This window comes from Scatophagus argus, chromosome 23, assembly GCF_020382885.2.
Source record: "Scatophagus argus isolate fScaArg1 chromosome 23, fScaArg1.pri, whole genome shotgun sequence".
NCBI classification, from domain to species: domain Eukaryota; kingdom Metazoa; phylum Chordata; class Actinopteri; family Scatophagidae; genus Scatophagus; species Scatophagus argus.
Window position 1 is genome coordinate 8,204,668 of NC_058515.1, and position 18,634 is coordinate 8,223,301.

Consider the following 18,634-nt stretch of genomic DNA (forward strand, 5'->3'; position numbering starts at 1 on the left):
ATGAGCCAGTGGTTGTGAAACATATCAGAAACATCTCATGCCAATTAGCCAATACAAGCATGACATCAGTGCTCTGCTTCTCTTGTGCTGATGATACATTATTGAACATTGATCAAAGCATTATAATTACACCAATTTCGTTGTAACGGATGACAGAAACCGACATATCTCGAATGCATGCGTAGCTCACATGGACAAATTTCTCAGATAATAAAACTAATGATAAATTATTGCAGTTGAAAGAAATTCTCTACCTCATAGACCAAACAAAATCTGATACTGACTGACTGACTTGACTGATACAAATGATCTCCATCACCTTGTCCTTATAAAACCGAACAACTTGATTGTTTTCCATTACGAATGTGTGCTCGATCATTGTAACCCAATCATCATCTACAGGTTTCTGTTGCTTCACCTCTTGATAGTCAGTGGAGCCAGCATGAGTCATGATAACATTGAGTTCTTAAATGTTTGAACAGGCGGAAACTTCGAGGTCAAATGCATTAGTTATGCAGTTGACTTTTTGTGTGCAACATAAAAAGTGTCTTTGTTGTAGCTCTTGTTTATGTCAAAAGAGGAAGTCCTGTTCATGGGAAAATCCCTTGAAAATGTAGCTCGAGCTCTGACGGATTCTTGATAATTTGGTCCTTTAAAGTGATTTAGCTTTGGCGCCATTGTTGCGGAAATGTTACACCATTTGCCCACATCCAAGCCAACCGTGACATGATGGCAACATATGATCTCACATCTAAAAAGGCATGTGCAGAAAAACCTTACGTAAGCCAGCCAGCGTCTCCAGAGCCTGGAGGGAGGCTGGGCGACCTGTAAACCCTCTGGGGGTCATTGAAACAACAGGTGCTCGAAGAGAGCTCAGCTGTCGAGTGCAGCCGTTAGCTAGCTTGTGGTTTAGCTAGCAGCAGCTGGAGGTAACTGTGTTGGGTCTTGACCCCAGGGTGAAGGAGTCACCCAACTGTTGAGCTTCTAATGAAGCACAATGTTCAAATGAATCTTATCCATTAGATAAAGGACTTCAAAGGTCTTGTGTGACTCATGTATTAATTGGCAGCCCCCGTGTTTGCTCTGAACCGATTCAAGAAATTGACTTTTTTTTCATAGAACTCAACGCAAGCCATGTGACAGACTGTGAAGCAGCTGTGCTTTATATTAATGTAGAGCTCTGTCTCTCTCTGTCCAGGCTTTATGAAGTGTCAACAGAGACTCTATTCAAGCAAGACCAGACCCGCTGTTCCACATGGCTGTGTTATTCTTTATCTATAAATCTTTGTTCATGGACGTTTCATTTCAACTTGTTGTAGCTTCTGATTTAGCTCCATTCACCTTTCATTTAAACGTGACCTCCCGTGTCAGTAAATTGCTTTTATCTCGCGGATAGAAAATGTATCTAAGTTATGTATGGCAGATGTGAATACGGCACAATAACCCAAGCGCTCAGTAAGGAGCACTTAGATTGACTTACTGCTGGTGTGCTTGGGATGTTGCACTATATTTCATACCGTTTACTGCTATCATTCATAGAAAACACCATATTTTTACATAGCCACTGGTGAAATTTAACAAGCTCGTTTTCTTAGTGTACTTTGTTATGTACTTTAATTCAGATGTTGGACAACTGTTGTTAAGAGAATGATGCTAAAATATGAATGCTGTCTGCTTTAGGCAAACACAGTGCAATACAATACAAGGCAACGCAAAAGTGGAACATATTGAATCCAAAGGTCACTTTTATTTAATTCAGTGTGAATAAATTCAATACTGTCACATTGACAGTACTAGAGCCACATATTTAAGGTGATAAGACAGAGAACAGACAACTTTCTGAAACTAGACCACACAACACGTGCCCTAATGACTTCACAAACTACACACTACATGACTTTGTTTTGAGTAAATAATAAGGTCAAAATGAGCTCAGGTCATTTTTGACAAGTAAAAACACTTGTGGTGGAAGAACCACTTGTCTTTTCCAACCAAGATAGCAGGTCATTTGTTTTTCTGTGCATTTTCATGAAGTGAACGTTAATCAATACTTTAAAAAATCCAAATACTGTGACAAAATATTCCTAATTTATATTGGCTTTAGCAGCACTATATTTCAGTGAATAAATTCACACACACTCACTCTCACACACACACACACACAAAATTCCTCATTCCTCATCTCGTCAAGTGTGCACTCACCACACTTTTTAGTTTAAGGACCACAACATCAAGGATTTCACATCTTTCACTTCATGGAGGTGTTAACACATTTCGTATTTACAATGTCAGACCTCTCGTCTTCTTCAGCACTTAAAAATGCTCTCTCAGCCCCTTCTACCAAAACAATAGTGACTTCACAATAATTTGATTAACACCAGTTACAGCAGCATCACTCTTTCAGGAAAATCAGCATGATTTGCCAGTGACAGTGCAATGTAAATATTGGCCAATAACAGCCAGTACAACGGCTATATCCTGCTCCTGCTAACTGCCTCAAGGGTGTATTCATGCTGTTTCACGCTCTGAATTTATTTAGTTATCGTCATCCCTATTAGTAGACTGCAGACTGTAAAACAAACTTTAAAAAATTGGCCTCTATTTTATAGAAATATTCTCATACTGTTTTGGAATGCCATCTGAAATATTCCTGAAATGAACGATCTCACAATCCATTGATTTCATTACAGGAAACAGTGAAATACCTGATCCATAACATTCAGTGAATACTTCATACCAGAACCATGGAATGTAAGTGAGTTGACCTGCTGTTTCCAATACTATTTACAGCTTATTAATTCATGTACTACTTTACATACTGTTTTGGGAGACTGTTTCAGTGATATAAGCTCTTTATCGTGACACATATATAAATCTATTTGCAGCAGGCTCGCGTGGATCACAGTGTCAAAAGCTACATTGAGCTATAAACTTCTTCATGATAATCAGTGTATGGCTGTTCATGCTTCACATGTGTGTATTTTCACAGGTGAACATCGGGCGATTTTAGTACAATCTTCTAGTTGTGAAATATTGCTGGTCACACCTGCAAGGTGTGTTGTTGCTTTAAAGTTTCAGTCTTAGGAGAAGTAGTGAAAATAGTGTGCGTATGTGTGTTTGTAGGTGTTCGCAGATGTGTGTCTATGACAGCACAGTGAGCGTGACAGTTCCCTTGGTCCTCTTTAGGATGCCGACGGCTTCTTCGTGCGTGACGCCCTCCAGACTCTGCCCATTAACGGCCATGATTTGGTCTCCTCTCTTCAGACGGCCGTCTTCTGCTGCTGCCCCCTAAGTACGCACACACACGCAAACAAATTAAGAGTTTTGATCAATAACACACAATTATGTCAGCTCTGCAAATGTAAAACTGAGCAATTTGCCAAACTTGCCTTTCCAAAAACTGTCTTCACATAGATCGGCAAGTCTCCGTGTGGGCTGCCGTACCCTCCGACTATACTGAAACCCAGTCCGTCTGGTCCTCTTCCAAGAGTGATGCTCTTGTACTGAGGTGGGCTGATGGAAGACAGAGACAGTTACAGACTTTACGGTAATGATCAGAGTGTGGGAGGGGGTTGAAGTTCATGGTTAAATTTTTCAGAAAAAGCATAGCCCTCCCCAACATAACTAAAAATTGTCAGTGATCCTCCCCTTGACATAGAAAAAGGAATGAAACATCCTCTCCTCTAATATCCGAAGATTAAAGTGTTGTACCCGAGGTCATCCTGGAAGATGCAGCTGGGTGTTAAACCTCCAGCTACCTGATCCTGAGAGGGACCTGTCACGGTGGTGTCGCCGCCCGCAACCACCTGTGGGTGCACAAAAACACTTTTATGGTATGCTAGACTTGCCCCAGATAGACTGATAGCATAGTGGTGGTGCTGAATGGGGTTAACAAATTTTATGGTACTTCAAAGTCGGCCGCTGGCAGCCTTGGACTGTTCTTTCTTCAGGTGAAAACTTTGTACACAGATAAAGTAAAGAATACAGTACATGTTCAGCTGCAGATTACCTAACTGTGTCTGTGGATTTATCTAATAAGAAAACAAAGGGTGAGAGAACAAGTTTATGTGTGTGTGTGTGTGTGTGTGTGTGTTTTCGACCTGCAGCTGTATTGCGCCTGTGGCGTTCTTGAGCAGAGCGACAGCCTGTGAGTGGCTCATGCCTTCAGCAGAAGTTCCACAGATACTGACAATGCGGTCCCCAATCTATTAAAGTGAGAGTTTAGTACAATTTAAAAGGATACATAAGAGGAGAACAACTTCAGCTGTGAAAAGTTTGGAAACAGATGCGGATCAGTGTTTGAGTTAGAACTTGTTTCTGTGGCCTGCACTCTCAGAAGCTTTCCTGAAACCAGTATGAATACTATCATCACATCAGCACCACTTTTAAAAGCTTTGCAGGCATGCTGTTAAGTGAGTTCTATGACTTCAGTGTTACTTGGCAAAGTCAGGAGTTACTGCATGATAACAGAATGAGAGACACTGACTAATACTATTTGAAAATTTAATTCACTGCACCGTACAAAAGCAAAACTATGCTCGTGTTCAGCTGAGTAATTCCATTATGCAGCGTTGTCATCTCTCATTCTGACTAAAAAGATAAAGCAGCGTGAATATACTATTCACGATCCCCCCTATTCATTTCAATGAGCCCTTCTGTAGGCTTAATGATCTGAATGCAGGAGTGGGAGATTTATTATCCATGTTAGCAATGGCTATTGTCCTCCTCCGGTCTGCATCACACAGAGCCACGATTGTCGTTTAACCGCGAAGGCCACTGCTAAAGGCTGTAGGCTCTTGACCTTTCGGAGGATTTGAGATTCACAAATGGAGAAAAGTTAGAGCAAATAACATGAGTGTAAGTAAGTGAAATTCACATTAAATCCCACACAAAAACTGCTGGTGTGCATAATTTGTATTCTACTGGAAGCTGAACAAAGGTTACTGAGAGGGAGCGTAAATCCGGTACCTTTAGCTTCTGGGTCTGAGCAGCCACGCCCACGGGATTCATCATGGCGATAAAGATGGGAATGTCACCCAGAGGGCTCCCCACGCCGCCTGCTATGCTGATACCCAGAGAATCATTGGGGCCTTTAGTGAACTCAACTGTTCTGATGTCCTGATGCTCTGGAGCTGTAAAGAAGCCAAGCGTGTTACAATGCCTTGTCCTCTGTTTACATTTTTCCTATGGCTGCCTAACTCACATGCTTCCTGAACTAATACGAGTTCTGAGGATAATTACGATCTGCGCTCTTGTCCGGGTCATCAGGAAGGTTTCCAGAGTCTGCACAAGACTGAGAGGCCACCTTGGAGCTGCCTGTTTCACTTATCTGAAACAAAGACATCCAGTGTTTTATTGTTTTCAAGGTCTAGATGACAGTGACCCCAGTTCAGCATTCATAGTTGCGGTAAATTACCTGACTACTTTGAGACAGCCTTCTTTCAGAGTGGAAGGGTCCTGCCTTAAACCTCCCGACTTCCAGTTTTATAGGCCCCACACAGCACTGCAACACAAGGCACATTATTCTTAATGTAGTCATCCGACGCAGCTTAAAGCCGACTTGCCATTCGTCGTCCTGAGGGGCAGATGTACCTTGAGTAGTGCGGCCGTGGCTTCCTGAGTGGCCGACCTGACATCCTCACCATTGACCGACAGGATCTGGTCGCCCTGCATCAGTCGTCCATCGGTGTCCACCAAACCTCCTTTCACAATATCGGATACAAATACTCCCGTGTCATTCCTGATGGATAATAACACAGCAGTGACGTTATTACCATATTTGTCTTTAAGTTAACAAGAGTCACGCTGTATGTTTCTCTGCTAGATGACCTTCATCGTTTCATGCCGCTGACTAATGGTCCAACTATCGATCCAGCAATTTCATATTTTTCCAGTGGGCCTCTGCGCAAATGTGGCTTATGCTCCTCGGAAAGCGGCAGACAAACAGCTGGTAAGATGGAATATTTAATAGCAAAGAACGTGTTTAGCCCCCAACTGTGACCTCAATAGATGTGTTTTCCATCTTGAATCCTGCATACGCGCACTGGTGATCATGTTGCAGTCAGGCACCAAAAGTGAGAAACGATCACAGAAAATTAAAAACATTCTAGTGTTAGTCTTTTTAATTCTTTTGTACGTTTTGTCAGTTGGAGTTCATTCGTATTCTCTAATTAGTGGATTTTGGTTTTAATACTAATCCTTCACCAAGTAGATATTAAGCCTTTCTGAGCAGCTTGTCTTGAGGCTGGTTTGCTTTACTGACAGATGTCCACCCCTTCCAGAGTCAGCTGTGGTGACTGAAACCTGTTTGTACCACCTCAGCTCCTCCCCATGCTTTTACCCCTTTGACCAAATGTGGGTTTAGAGGCTCTATTATCAGCCAAAAAAGTGAGAGATAAACCCAAATGAAAATATTGGTGTCAAAGGAAAGGTCAGCGTGGTCAGCACATCTCTGATTGCTTTCAACATCTTGGAAATGAAGTTGAATGCAGAGAGGATGAAGCGCATCTCTGCCGCGGACTCCGCATATCTGACGTGCCAATCTCCACGTGGATAAAACCAACACAAGCCGAAGCTGCGAGGAGAAGCAACTCTATCCCGCTCAGTCCCCAGCGCCAGAGACACTTGGCTGTCACAGCTCCTCACCACTAACTGCTAGCTTGCACTTTCCGTTTTAGCCGAGGGTTTTGGGCTGTCTCTGTCTCTGCCTTTTCCATCTGATTGAGCGTTTTAGTTGTTTCTTTTCCACTTGTCTAGCAAAACCACTGACAGAGGAAAAAGATTTACAACTACATTAAAAGTTCATCTGCCGGTTGCAGTTGTTTAAAAAGGAATTTAAAAAAAAAAACAAAACAAAGTTATTCACACATATGTAACTGGCAGTGCATATGCATTTATGGCCCGTATGAGCCATTCTGAGGGTGATCCCAGAGGTGAGATCAATCTCCGCAACTCCACACACACCTGACAGCAACAGACATTTAGCAGGCCTTTTCCCCACATGTGCCTTCAGCCATAAATGCTATTGCAAGAATAGAAGCCTGTGTTGTCTAGACTTTGCCATCTCACGTCCTAATAAATCGTCCTCAATGGCTCTAATGGGGACAAAAGTCCCTGACAGAGTCCTGATCGCCACTAAAGCCACTGACAAAGATCCGATAGCTAATCATCAGGAGAATGTGTTAAAGTGTCAGCAATCCAGCCAGTGATATGACCAGCTGTTCAACCATACTGTAAGATTTGAAAACCGTCGTTTAGTCATGATGTGTTACAGCGAGGTGTGACAACGTAGAGTGCATTATTTCTGACAAACCACCCAACAGACATGACGGGTAGGTAAGCAGGATTTTGTACACACCAGATACAACATTTTATCATTTTAATTGAACTTTAACTTTTCCAATTTTAAACTGAAGGCCTAAGGATGGTAAAAAAAAATACAAGGTAGGAACTCATGACTAAAAGTCTTCTACATGGGCGTGTCTTATAGATCTGGAAAAGCTCTTTTTCTCTTACTTTCTACACGCTACAAGCTATTTTAATGAATACTTTTAAAAACGATTACCTCTGGTCCCGCGATCTGCATTAAAACAACAAAATTCATATAGTTACTGTCAAACTCTAGACTCTTACTCTTGGTTATTCATTTCCACTCATAATATTAACTGCAATTCTGAATATCCTAATTCTTTTTGTGACCCCGAAAAGCAACTGGCAAAGCTAACAGCAAGCACTCGAATGAAAAAGCAGCTGTTTTCATACGCTCACAAAGCTCATTCAGCATTGTAATAAATCCTGCTGCACATTAAGTCCACACTAGGCATCATGCACTCTCACTAACAATAAATCTCTCTCACCTCCTCCCTACGATGCTCAGTCCCAGGCCCTGGCCAGACTTCTTGTGGAGCTCGACCGTGAACGAGTCCCACAGGTCTTCCTCCTTGTACTGGGCCTCGTCCCTGTAGACCACCAGCCGGACTCTCTGAGGGGTCTGCCGCAGCACATTGATGGCTTCATCGTGACTGGCTTCACGCAGGTCGATTCCGTTCACCTGCGACGAGAGAAAAAAAAAGAGGTTAGTATGTGTGTGCTCCAGCAATATATGGTTGAAATAATGTCTTATCTATTGTTCATATTTCCAGAAATGCACTGAACTATGGCTATGGCTGAACTGGATTTAGGGTTCATAGGGTTCAGTTCATAAATACTAAAATGTTTTGCTCCTGATATAATGTGAGTGAGCAGCAGACTATAAAAAGTGCTAACAGGCTAATTTAAAGCTAAAACTGAATTTTCCTTGAGCCACTGAGGTCACATTTCCTCTCTGGAAACCCAAACTTCTCAGATATTTCAACACTGGTTTGCAATATGAAAATCACAGGGTGATGTTACAACGCTTAGATTTCACTAAATGGAAGGGGAAGCAGCCTTCCCACAAAAGTCTGTGACAAGCTTAAGTGGTCAGTTTAAGGACTGATGTCCAGCATATTTTTTAAGCCACATTAAAGGGGGGAAATACCCCATTAGCTTTCGCCATGGACGTGCAAAAGATTTTTCCCAGCTCACGGCATTGCTGCGGACTGGGAAACCGCTCCTTTCACTTTTCTTCTCTGACCCTGTTTTCTAAACACAGCAGCTTGGCTCGGGGACAGAAAGGAATGGAAGAGGGCAATTGAGTCATAAGGGGTGTGTGTGTGTGTGCGTGTGTGCCTTTCAGTTCAGGTCTACTGATTGAGCTACCATAACTAAACTGAGTGCCATCCAGGCCCTCCCTCTGTGACAAAGCCTGAGGTCAAACAGAGGACAAAACCAAGTTGAGCTGGGATACTCCTCACGTAATACAGTCGAGGATTCGTACAAGTGGTTACTTTTATGTTTGAGACGTATATAAGATTCTTTAGCGCACATTTTTTTCATATCAACTGAATGTCGTAAACTCAAGTTTTCATGTTAAAACTCCTCAGATAGGCTGGTCTCAGGTCAGCCTCCTTTTATCTGGACCGTATGTGATGTTCAGCACCTCACCTCCAAGATCTGATCTCCTGCCCAAAGCCTGCCATCTTTGGAGGCTGCCCCTTCCTCATAGACTTCATGAATAATGATGGCCCCCTGCAGTGGGAGCAAACAAGAGAGCAATTAAGTACAGAACAGGGGGAGGTGACAATGGGGAGGATACAGGAAAGTAAACAGTGGTGGAAAAAACTGAAGAAACTGTACAAATACCATGTTGGAGGAGGGAATGGTTTTGAAAAATATGTGTATGTGTGATTTTTCTCTTTAAATCACATTTGACAGCAGCCAGACATTATTTTGGATGCTCATTCTGAGTGTGTGTTCCTGACATCAAGTGTGTTTTCTCTGCGTTCCAGTGTGAGTGTCATTTGGGGTTCAGAGGTTACATTCCAGGGCTGGATATTGTCTGCAGTGGCCGAGGCCAGACAAAGAGCCACCCCCCCCCTCGCCGTCCTCCCACAAGCCTGACTGAGCAGACAAAATAGATGGGGCTGAGGAGAGGACAACAAGAGAGGAGGAGGACGAAGAGGACAACGAAGACTGTGACAACATCATTTCCTACATTCCTGAGCTGCCACGGCTATTTCCAACCTGATTGTACCACCACCAAAGTTTCTAAGTGGGTGGTATTGTGGGTTTTAATTCAAAAATATAGTTCTAAAACTATTTTTTAAGTTAATACAACTTTACAGTGTATTCAAATTCATCATTTTTGTTATCTACCAGCAGGGTGTCGCAGCCTCCCACGATGCTAAGGCCCAGGCCTGTGCGGCCCTTGGAGATATCGATGGTGGTCTCACAGCCGGGGATGATGGGACAGGTCGCCGGGTCGCAGGCCAGAGTGGAAGGAGTGGACGAGCGACTCGGACCTGAAATAGTGGAAGCAAGAGAGGAAACGCGGTTAGTCGATTAAGAAGTCCTAAACTTCAATGTGAGACATCGAGCGAATCTTGAAATAGCAAGCGGACTCACTCGTGCCTGTTTCCACGTCTGGTTGACTCAGGGTAGTCGTGGTGGCGCTCGCCGTGCCTGGTAGGCTGGCAAAGACGCCATCTGAGCCAGCAATGTCCTGGAGGGCTGACTGGGGAGAGGAGAAGGAGGAGGAGGAGGTCTCATATGTAGAGAAGGTTAGCTTCACTGGACCTTTAGCTTTTCTCAGTAGAGAATTGACCTAAAACAAATTAGAATTACTAATCAGACTCGAGTCTTACGTCACGACTCTTACCGTCTGAATAATTTTTATGAAAATTAAAAAAAAATGACAACTGTGACAAACACATCCTTAGATCTTTTGAAACACTACAAATAAGGCTGTTTCACCTTCATTACGTTGGGAAAAAATCCTGGCTTTTAAAAAAATAAAACATTTGCTGATTACAGTTTGTTTCCAGTGGCTGTGTACCTTTTCCACAGTGTAGCCTAGCACTGATTCACCGTTCACTGCTAAGAGTTTGTCCCCTGGTTTCATGCAGCCCTCCTGCATGGAGCAGATCGTGATTTTGATTAGAAATCAGTCGTATAATAAAGTCACTTAGCTGCAGTATGTAATACATACTTTGCCCGTGTGTCCTTTCACTTCAGATATACTCTGAATCTCAACTCCACTCTCAGTGTTCCCCTCCTCAAAGGTGATGCCAAGTCCTCCGTCCTCCTGTTGGAGAGCAACAACAACACCAGGACATAAAAAACCTCAACAAGTGAAAAACTGAAAATATCAGTATGGCTGGAAAGTAAGACACCAAAAAGGTTAAAAAACAAGAAAAAAGAAAAAGAACTGAGTCTTCATGTCCCTTTGGAACAGCTCTACTTCCATGCATGTTGTTTGGTTTATTCATCTTTCTATCTGACAATGCTCTGTCTCTTTTCTCTTTCCTGGCGACGTGTCAGACTTGACTGCTCCTGTGGGCTCTCCCTCTCCTTCTCCGTCATACCCCACTGACTTCTTTGTGCACAGCACCCTCATAATTACACCGCTTCCACCTTTCTCACTATTATTACTTTCGTTTCAGTCATTTCAAAAGAACAGGATTCTGTGTGTGCTTTGTGTATATGGGATGGTGGTGGTGGGGAGTCCAGTGTACCTCACCTTCAGCTTTACGTGATGCACGTATTTTGAAGTGTCACCATTAGCAGGAGTTGTTTCGAGCTGGGAGGAAACAGACAGCAGAATGAAGTAACTAACTATAACTTGTGTGCGTGTCGTGTCGACTCTGTGTTTGTGTGTCTGCACCGCTATTTGTGGTTTTTGGTTGTCTTGGAAGTTACACACAGGCATGGGAGGTTGGGAGCTCCAGGACCACACAGACTTTTAGGAGCCAAACATACATGAAAACCATTTGGGAAAATGATACAGGGTAAAAACTAAATATATGAGAGCAGAGTCAAGTACTAATAATGGTTTGAGTGTGTGTTTCATTGCTTCTTAAGCAGCTGGGACTTCACTGTCTTTACTGTGCGTGTGTGTGTGTGTGTGTGTGGTCATAGCCACCTCAGCATGGGGCTCCACTGCGTCGCCCTCGTGCTCCCTCACGGGTCCCACAGCCATCTGCTTCAACGCCTCCGTGTTCCTGTTCCAAAGAGTCATAACTCACGTAAACAGTCGCTCCTCTGTTTTGTGACAGCAGAGCTGTGATTTACATGTGCTGATCACAGTCCCTCTCTTTCAGGGGGGTCAGGAAAGGGATGTGAGTTAAGTATAAGTTTAAGCAGTGTAGTCCTGGCAAAGGCTACTCAGAGGTCAAGAGTCATACGTGTCGGACTCTTTGTCCCACTTCTGTACCTTGTACAGTCATTTTTTGCAGTTACTTCAAAAGAATTGAACATTCGCAGTTTTGTTCTCACAGGATGTGCTTGCACCATTGGTCATCAATCAACTGCAACCTTAAAATGAAACTCCCAGTTACTTCAAACAAAGAAAGAACGAAATGTTTGTTTGTTTGTTTGTTTGTTTCTGGAGCTTTTTCACAGTCATCCACATTTAATTCTCTGTTTTTTTTTGGAGTGATGAGTTTTTCCTTTAAGGTTTTCAAATAGTTTACATATCATTTACATAAAATTCACAATTTGTCTTCAAAGGTTTGACAGATCAATAATTTTAAGATAATAAATCCTGATGTTTTTTGACATGTGCAAGAAGGAGGAACATGTTAGTCTCCCCTGAATATGGTCGACAACACTTCACCTTCTCGTGAATCCTTCTGTTGAATAACAATAGCTCCCTCTGTTGAATTTTGAAAGGTATTACAACACATTTGAATTATCTTGTGTCGGTTTTCATTACGGGCCTTGTCTGACAACGAAATGCAGTTCCTCTCACCGTGTAAACGTGTTCGCCGAAGATTTAATATGATGATCACAGTGTTTTTATACCTGACAAAGATGATTTTGACTTTAGATGGAGAGCTCTTGATTATGGAGGATGCATTCTGGTGACTGTGGCCATAAAGGACTTGCCCGTTGATCTGAGAGGACGGAAAAATACGGGATTACCCACGCATATGAAAAATAACAAAAGTGATGCCAAATTAAGTAGAGAACCACAATCAATACGCATCTTACCTCCAGCAGCTCATCCCCCACTACCATACGTCCGTCCCTGCCAGCCGCCCCATTGGGGTCTATTCCCACCACGAACACGCTCATGCGAGAGCGGTCCCTGTTCCCCGCCAGGCTGAGGCCCAGGCCCGTCTTGCCTTTCTCCAGCTCGATCATGTGTAGGACACCTGGGAGGCTGCCATAGCGCTGGATTACGTTCTCTGAAAGAAGCAGGTGAAAGTCATGGCAGACAGATGTAAGCTGACAATACTGCGGAATAGTGCCAGATCTGTCCTGAGCTTGGGCTTCCATATCGGTTCTTGTCATGTTGCGCTGAAAAGGGGCAGGTGTTTGGATTTGGTAGGATGCATGGTCACGGAAAGCAAATGCTAAGAATTTTAAATGTCAGGCTGCTGATTTTTTCTCTTTGTCTCAGTCTTGTCTCTATTGTTATCCCTCCTCTTCTCACTCTGATCTCCCTGTCTTTGTCCATCCACCTCTCCTGTCTCTGGTGTGTTAGATAGCCACCATTCAGACCAGTAGGCTCCTGTTGTTCTGGGCTCCCTGCCATTGTTGAACCATCAGTCCTGTACTAATCTCCACAACTCACCTTCCTGGGCCTAACCTCATCAATCTTATCCCCGCAGGATGGGTGCGCACACACACACAAACACACACACACATATTCAGCACAGTCCCAGGAGTTTGGGAAGGTGGAAGTCTGTCCTTTATGCTGATTGCCTGAGCTGAATGTGACTGACTGTGACCCGTTGTCCTTGCAGTTGTCAGGTTATCCTAAATATGACATCTGCAGGGTGCTAATAGCTTAATTGGGACACTGAGTCCTTCAGATTTGGTGAGGGACGACAACCTCAAGCATGTGAATCGCTATCTTCTGTTGCAGACTCTGGGTGGATTTATGAACAGGCGGGACAAGCGTGGAACTGGGAGGACCTCTAGTGGCAGGTAGGAAATACAGCACAGTACAGAGTTTGATCGTCTTATTAATTGATTCTATTGAAATGAAAATTTCAGGTATGTATAATGCAAGGATTTATTTATTGTCAGCAAGTTCAAAATTCAATATGCCAATGACATTTTACTGCTGCTCCTAGCAGAATCTACAATTGTGCCCTTTAGAAAAGAGAAACTGAACTCACTCCAGCTGTATCCAAACTCATCCTCGTCCTCCTCCTCGTTCTCCTCCTCTACCTCAGCAGGTCTGCCAGGAATCTCTGTCAGCGTGTCTGTATCAGTCTCTCCCACATGGGGCACCACTGGCAGGAGGAGGACAGCGCTGGTGGGAGATGCCTTTGCTGCTTCACGCCTCGCCGGCTGTCACGCCACAGATGGGGTTTGAAAATAGTTTATTAGTGAAAGTTAGGAAGAGAAAGGTGAAGGTTTTATCTTTGTGTTTAAGTTGGAATCAACTTGATATCAGTGGTTATAGAGATAGGAAGACACATGAGAGCTGTCAATACAATCAACAGAAGCCATATGCTTGGTTTACATGAACAGCTTCTTCTCTTTTCCCAGGACATGTTAGTTTTAAGAAATAAGTGCAGTTTCACATACACGCTAGGAGCTACTTAAGCTACAGCCTAAGGTTAAATGATGTTTACAGATGCTTTCATCGATGTTTAAAATCACGCTTGGCGAGTCAAAAATGCTACATTTGTTTACTAAGTTATTACAGATGTAATTACGTTATTAAATTAGAATCAAATATTCGTCCATCAGACGTTCGTGCGTACGCTGAGTCGAGAACCAAAAGCAACATTTCACTTCAGCTGTTCTTTGTAAAAACAAAACCTGCCTTTGGTCGAACATTAAAGCGATTCTGTTCATTTCTGAGAGGAAGTGACAGAAACGAAAAGACGGAATAAAAAAAATCACAACATGTTCAGATTTCACAAAAGTGCACTGAGGATTTCAGACAGATGGAGGAGATGTTAGGACATACACAAGTGTGTGCGTGTACAGCATGTTCAAAGATGTATTCAATACATGAACTGCATCGCTTTCCATCAACATATCTGTACAAGCATACACAGAGAGTGGAAAGCACAACACAGAGACCCACAAACCTTAAACGGGGTAGGAGTGAAAGGGTTAGTTGGGGAGAGGCGGAGGAAAAGTCTACTGTGACTGTCACCCTCCTACAGAGAAGAGACAAAGGGCAACAACTTTAGAGGACAACACATTTCACACCCACGTCTACTGACAGACATATGCTAGTGTCACGTTCGCCTTCAGTTCAAGGCTGAAAGTTGAACGCATCTATTTGAATTACAGTATTTGTATTTGTGTATTTCAAACCTGGTCCATGTTGCAGTAAGCTACGCTTTGTGAAAGCTGACTGTGAGACAACAAGTAGAAAAACACTCATACAAGATGTCAGTGGAGGGTAATTGAAAGGCCGACCTTGTCCTTGCTGTCCCTCGTCGTTGCTGCAGTCCTCTCGTCACAGGAGTCTGTCATTGGTGACTGCTTTGTATAAGCCGGAGGAGAAGGTAAATCACTCACAAATGAGAAAGCAAGTCATAATATTCAGTTCAGTGCCCCAAGATAATAAATGATACAGTATCATATAAGATGGTCATCCCATAAATATGAATACATTTCCAAAAAGTTTTCTTAATGGCTAAACTCGGACTTGTGCACCATATGGCATATCGTGGAAAACCATCTGTTTCTAAATGCTACAATTGAAGAAAAATCCACATTTCTTCAATAAAGGAGAACTTTTCTTCGGCTAACTTCATACTTGGCAAAATCATACTAAAAACTAAGACACATACACACACAGGCACACACACACACACATGCAACCATGCCAAAACATTGATGTGTTAAGTGAAAAAAAGCTCATCCAGAAGCACATTCCGATCCAAGCTTGACCATTTATCCCCAATGATCGAGCTTTAAAGGTTTTGCCAGAGAGTCTGGTATACTGACAAAAAAAAAAAAGATGATATTGTAGTTTATAGCTCTTCACATAACAGTGTTTGTGTTGAGTGCTCACTGACGTATCAAGCTGTCTTGTTTAAATTGGCAGCGATTCACTTGGGACAATGTTTGAGGCATAATTGAGAATAATTGGGCTTTCAAAGCCGGGGACAGGAGGAAAATAAAATGCACTCGAAGTAAAAGCCTCGGCTATGATTTTACTACTTTTTCAGTGTGACAGAGGGATATAGCCAAGCACAGGAGGAGAGATATAAATAAGGCAACACGCTAAGGGATGAAGGAAAAGTATAGATTCAAATTAGGCTTCCAACACGCATGTATACAGAAGGACAATGAGGACAAAAAGTTTAGATTGTTTTTCATGTCTGACATGAGAGGTTTACCAAGAGGGACAATAAAAGTTGGCAATCTGGAACAATTTATACAAATTTTAATGCAAATTCTTGACGCTGACTGAATCGCCCTGATGTGGTAAACCTGCATGAAAGCAGAAGCCAATTTATTTTTAAGTGTTAAATCACACACACGTGCAGGCTCTATTTCATCATTTTCCACACGCGTCAGACAGTTAAGACAGACATCCATAGACGAGCAGGCAGAGACAGACACGGGGTAACTTTTCTAACCTGAGGGAGGGCAGGTGCTAAGCAGGGCTGATTAGTGCTGAAGAGGCTTGACCCACGGTGGCTATTTAGCTGCAGAAAGGGCAGGGGCGGCTTCTAAAAGCAACACACAGGACCAACAAGCTGACAACACGATGAATATTTAAGTTGATGGCGGAGCCTTTCTGACAAAATTGAATTGGAGGCCTTGCAGAAGGAAAAAAAAAAGGGGAGTACATGGATGAAAAAAGCACCTCAGGTTTTATTTAAATGAATAACCATTAAAGCAAACAGCTTCCTGGAGGACAGCTGTTTCCTCTACACTTAAAAAAAAAGAAAATATCAGAGCAAAGCCCCTTTTTCAGAAATGTTTTAAATATAATGTTTCAAAGATTCCTCCAGGCTACCTTGAGATTATTCACCGCTTACAAGAGAAGGATTTGAAACTTGAAGGGAAACAGCAAGGATGTGCTATTATACTCTCTAGGTGGCTGCATTTAAAAATGACATTACTGACCTGCCTGCAGCACTTGGAGATATCATTCAATCAGAATATTTCCCAAACTATTCTGTCCATTGTTATGAATTTTAGTGGAGCTGCAATTCAATATCAGTAACTTTATACAGCAGTAAATTGAAAAGAAGTCTTCTCCCTAAATGTTTACCTGTTCCACTTTGTTGAGTAGAAGCAGACTGGATTATATTTTGACAGCCGTGCAGCCACACAGCTACGGATGATTTCATCATTTGGTTTTCTATTGTTTATTTGATGAGTTCCTTTATTAGATATAGCGGTGACATTTCAATAACCTCTATGGTTAAATTGCAATAAGAATCTAGTCTGGATGTGTATTGAATGTCAGCATAACACACCTTCAGCAGAGACGTTTTCTAAAATAATTACCAGTGACAAAATTGATATCACCATTTGCTGACCCCTTTTGATTGAAAACATCACTGTGGGTCATGTCATTATGCTATGATAGAAAACAGCATCGGATTTCTGGTTATTAAAATGAACCCCTCAGTTCTTTCTCTCCCAAAAGGAATCTCCAATTCCAGTTTGTCTTTATTTTGCACATTATGCATATGTCAAAGTCAAAGATGCAGTTAAGAAGACTCAGCAAACGGTGTGGGACAGGAAGGAAGAGGAGTCAGGAGAGATAATGAAGCCAAGATTAAGTGTGATGGATAGCTGATGCAACAGACATGAGAGAGACAAAAGGGGAAAGACAGATTACCTGACGCGTGTGATGTGGCATGCATGTGAAAGTGGTTGCGTGTTTCTCTACAGGTGATTTGGCCGGCCTATATATTGACTCAGGCTGGGAAAGCAGTGTGGAAGAACAAAGATGCAAGTTTGAGGAAACTCATAATGTGTTTAAAAATAAGGCGTGAACACTTACGGAGACATAAGGTATTAAACTCTTGATAGGAATTGTTCGACATCGCTGGGATTTAGTTTGAATGCTGGTGAAGCTACAATCAGCAGACGGTAATCTTAACTCAGTGTAAAGACTTGAAACACGGAGAGCAGCTAGCTTAGTTAGCATTTATCCAAAAATGTCAAACTATTGCCTCAAGCATAACAAGTAAGTCCACCTTTGAGCCACTTAAGCTAATACAGCAGACCTGCTAGCAAATTTTCTATTTTTACACATATCCATGGCAACATTAGCATTAATTTGTCTCTGTCAGAAGGTAAGTCTAATTTTTAGCTTTCTTATTGGTCTTTGTAAGTTGCTAACTTTGCCTGTCTGCTGTTTGGTTTTGGGCTATCAGCATGCAGTAAATTTTTAGGGCTTTTTTGCTCAAAACATCTGTCTGCTATGGCCAGAAACAATGTTATGAGACAGAAAAGCTGCAAGATGCTATAAACCTCTGTAGATCTGAGTGTAGCTGCAGAGATGGGTAATATTACCCCCCCGTTATGAAAATACTGAATTATTATCGTCTATTATACGTTGTTAGAGTCACCGCAGTTAAGCGTGGTTCTCGGTTAACGCAAACTCATTGTGTCTGTTCTTCCAGCATGTGCTGCATTACACTATAAGTGGCTATAAGGCATAATGAATAACCAGAATGTTAAGGAAAGCATGGGGGGGAATATCTCATAGATAACAATGCATGATGCGCGACTGACTATGAGAGCTCTGACACTTGATACAAGCCAGTAGCAGCCCCAGCAGGAAACTGCTTAGTCAAACAGATACTACAGGGACTGTACATTTTAGATTTTGAAAGTGCCCTAAATGGCTTGTGCACCTACATTTAACTTTTACTTGAGCTGTAGAGAAAAAAAAAAGCTACAGAGTGAGGAAATTGTGACCTTTAGATTATGAGATAGTTACTAGCGATTGGTTTGACACTAATAGGGACTTACCCTGGGCCTGTGGATAATACTCTGGACCAAGAAGGAGACAGGGTTGCCTGCCCTGCGTATGGCCTCAACTGCCTCCTCATGACTAGCATCTCTGAGGTCTACTCCATCCACCTGTCAGAGATATCAAGGGTAA

The 18,634-nt window shown here is 42.5% G+C and overlaps 1 protein-coding gene and 1 long non-coding RNA gene across 14 annotated transcripts in view; one reads left to right on the forward strand and one right to left on the reverse strand.

Annotated features, from left to right (window-relative positions):
• Window positions 1-1,727: 1,727 nt before the first annotated feature.
• LOC124054896 (multiple PDZ domain protein-like) overlaps window positions 1,728-18,634 on the reverse strand; it is a 41,840-nt gene continuing 24,933 nt past the window's right edge. For 3 of the 11 annotated variants that reach the window (XM_046381365.1, XM_046381372.1, XM_046381363.1), the window contains 23 exons: window positions 18,502-18,612; window positions 16,143-16,235; window positions 14,971-15,036; window positions 14,634-14,705; window positions 13,707-13,881; window positions 12,571-12,767; window positions 12,382-12,473; window positions 11,501-11,579; window positions 11,099-11,158; window positions 10,568-10,663; window positions 10,415-10,489; window positions 9,985-10,183; window positions 9,736-9,881; window positions 9,025-9,108; window positions 7,857-8,050; window positions 5,593-5,740; window positions 5,417-5,503; window positions 5,242-5,329; window positions 4,969-5,132; window positions 4,101-4,205; window positions 3,712-3,806; window positions 3,390-3,513; window positions 1,728-3,288 (listed from right to left, as the gene is read on the reverse strand). In XM_046381365.1, coding sequence (XP_046237321.1) covers window positions 3,142-3,288; window positions 3,390-3,513; window positions 3,712-3,806; window positions 4,101-4,205; window positions 4,969-5,132; window positions 5,242-5,329; window positions 5,417-5,503; window positions 5,593-5,740; window positions 7,857-8,050; window positions 9,025-9,108; window positions 9,736-9,881; window positions 9,985-10,183; window positions 10,415-10,489; window positions 10,568-10,663; window positions 11,099-11,158; window positions 11,501-11,579; window positions 12,382-12,473; window positions 12,571-12,767; window positions 13,707-13,881; window positions 14,634-14,705; window positions 14,971-15,036; window positions 16,143-16,235; window positions 18,502-18,612 — 2,697 coding nt within the window. In that variant the 3' untranslated portion in view covers window positions 1,728-3,141. The remainder of the gene's footprint in view (window positions 3,289-3,389; window positions 3,514-3,711; window positions 3,807-4,100; window positions 4,206-4,968; window positions 5,133-5,241; window positions 5,330-5,416; window positions 5,504-5,592; window positions 5,741-7,856; window positions 8,051-9,024; window positions 9,109-9,735; window positions 9,882-9,984; window positions 10,184-10,414; window positions 10,490-10,567; window positions 10,664-11,098; window positions 11,159-11,500; window positions 11,580-12,381; window positions 12,474-12,570; window positions 12,768-13,706; window positions 13,882-14,633; window positions 14,706-14,970; window positions 15,037-16,142; window positions 16,236-18,501; window positions 18,613-18,634) is intronic. The other 8 variants (XM_046381364.1, XM_046381368.1, XM_046381371.1 and 5 more) reach the window with 8 other exon arrangements.
• Window positions 3,157-13,900, forward strand: LOC124054900. Of its 3 annotated transcripts, none has more exons than XR_006842499.1 (8): window positions 3,157-3,292; window positions 5,825-5,950; window positions 7,877-8,074; window positions 9,369-9,631; window positions 9,742-9,912; window positions 13,067-13,198; window positions 13,451-13,512; window positions 13,764-13,900. It is a non-coding gene; the product is annotated as an uncharacterized LOC124054900 (long non-coding RNA). The 3 variants fall into 3 exon arrangements; XR_006842500.1 differs by lacking the exon at window positions 3,157-3,292 and adding an exon at window positions 3,427-3,547; XR_006842501.1 differs by lacking the exon at window positions 13,067-13,198.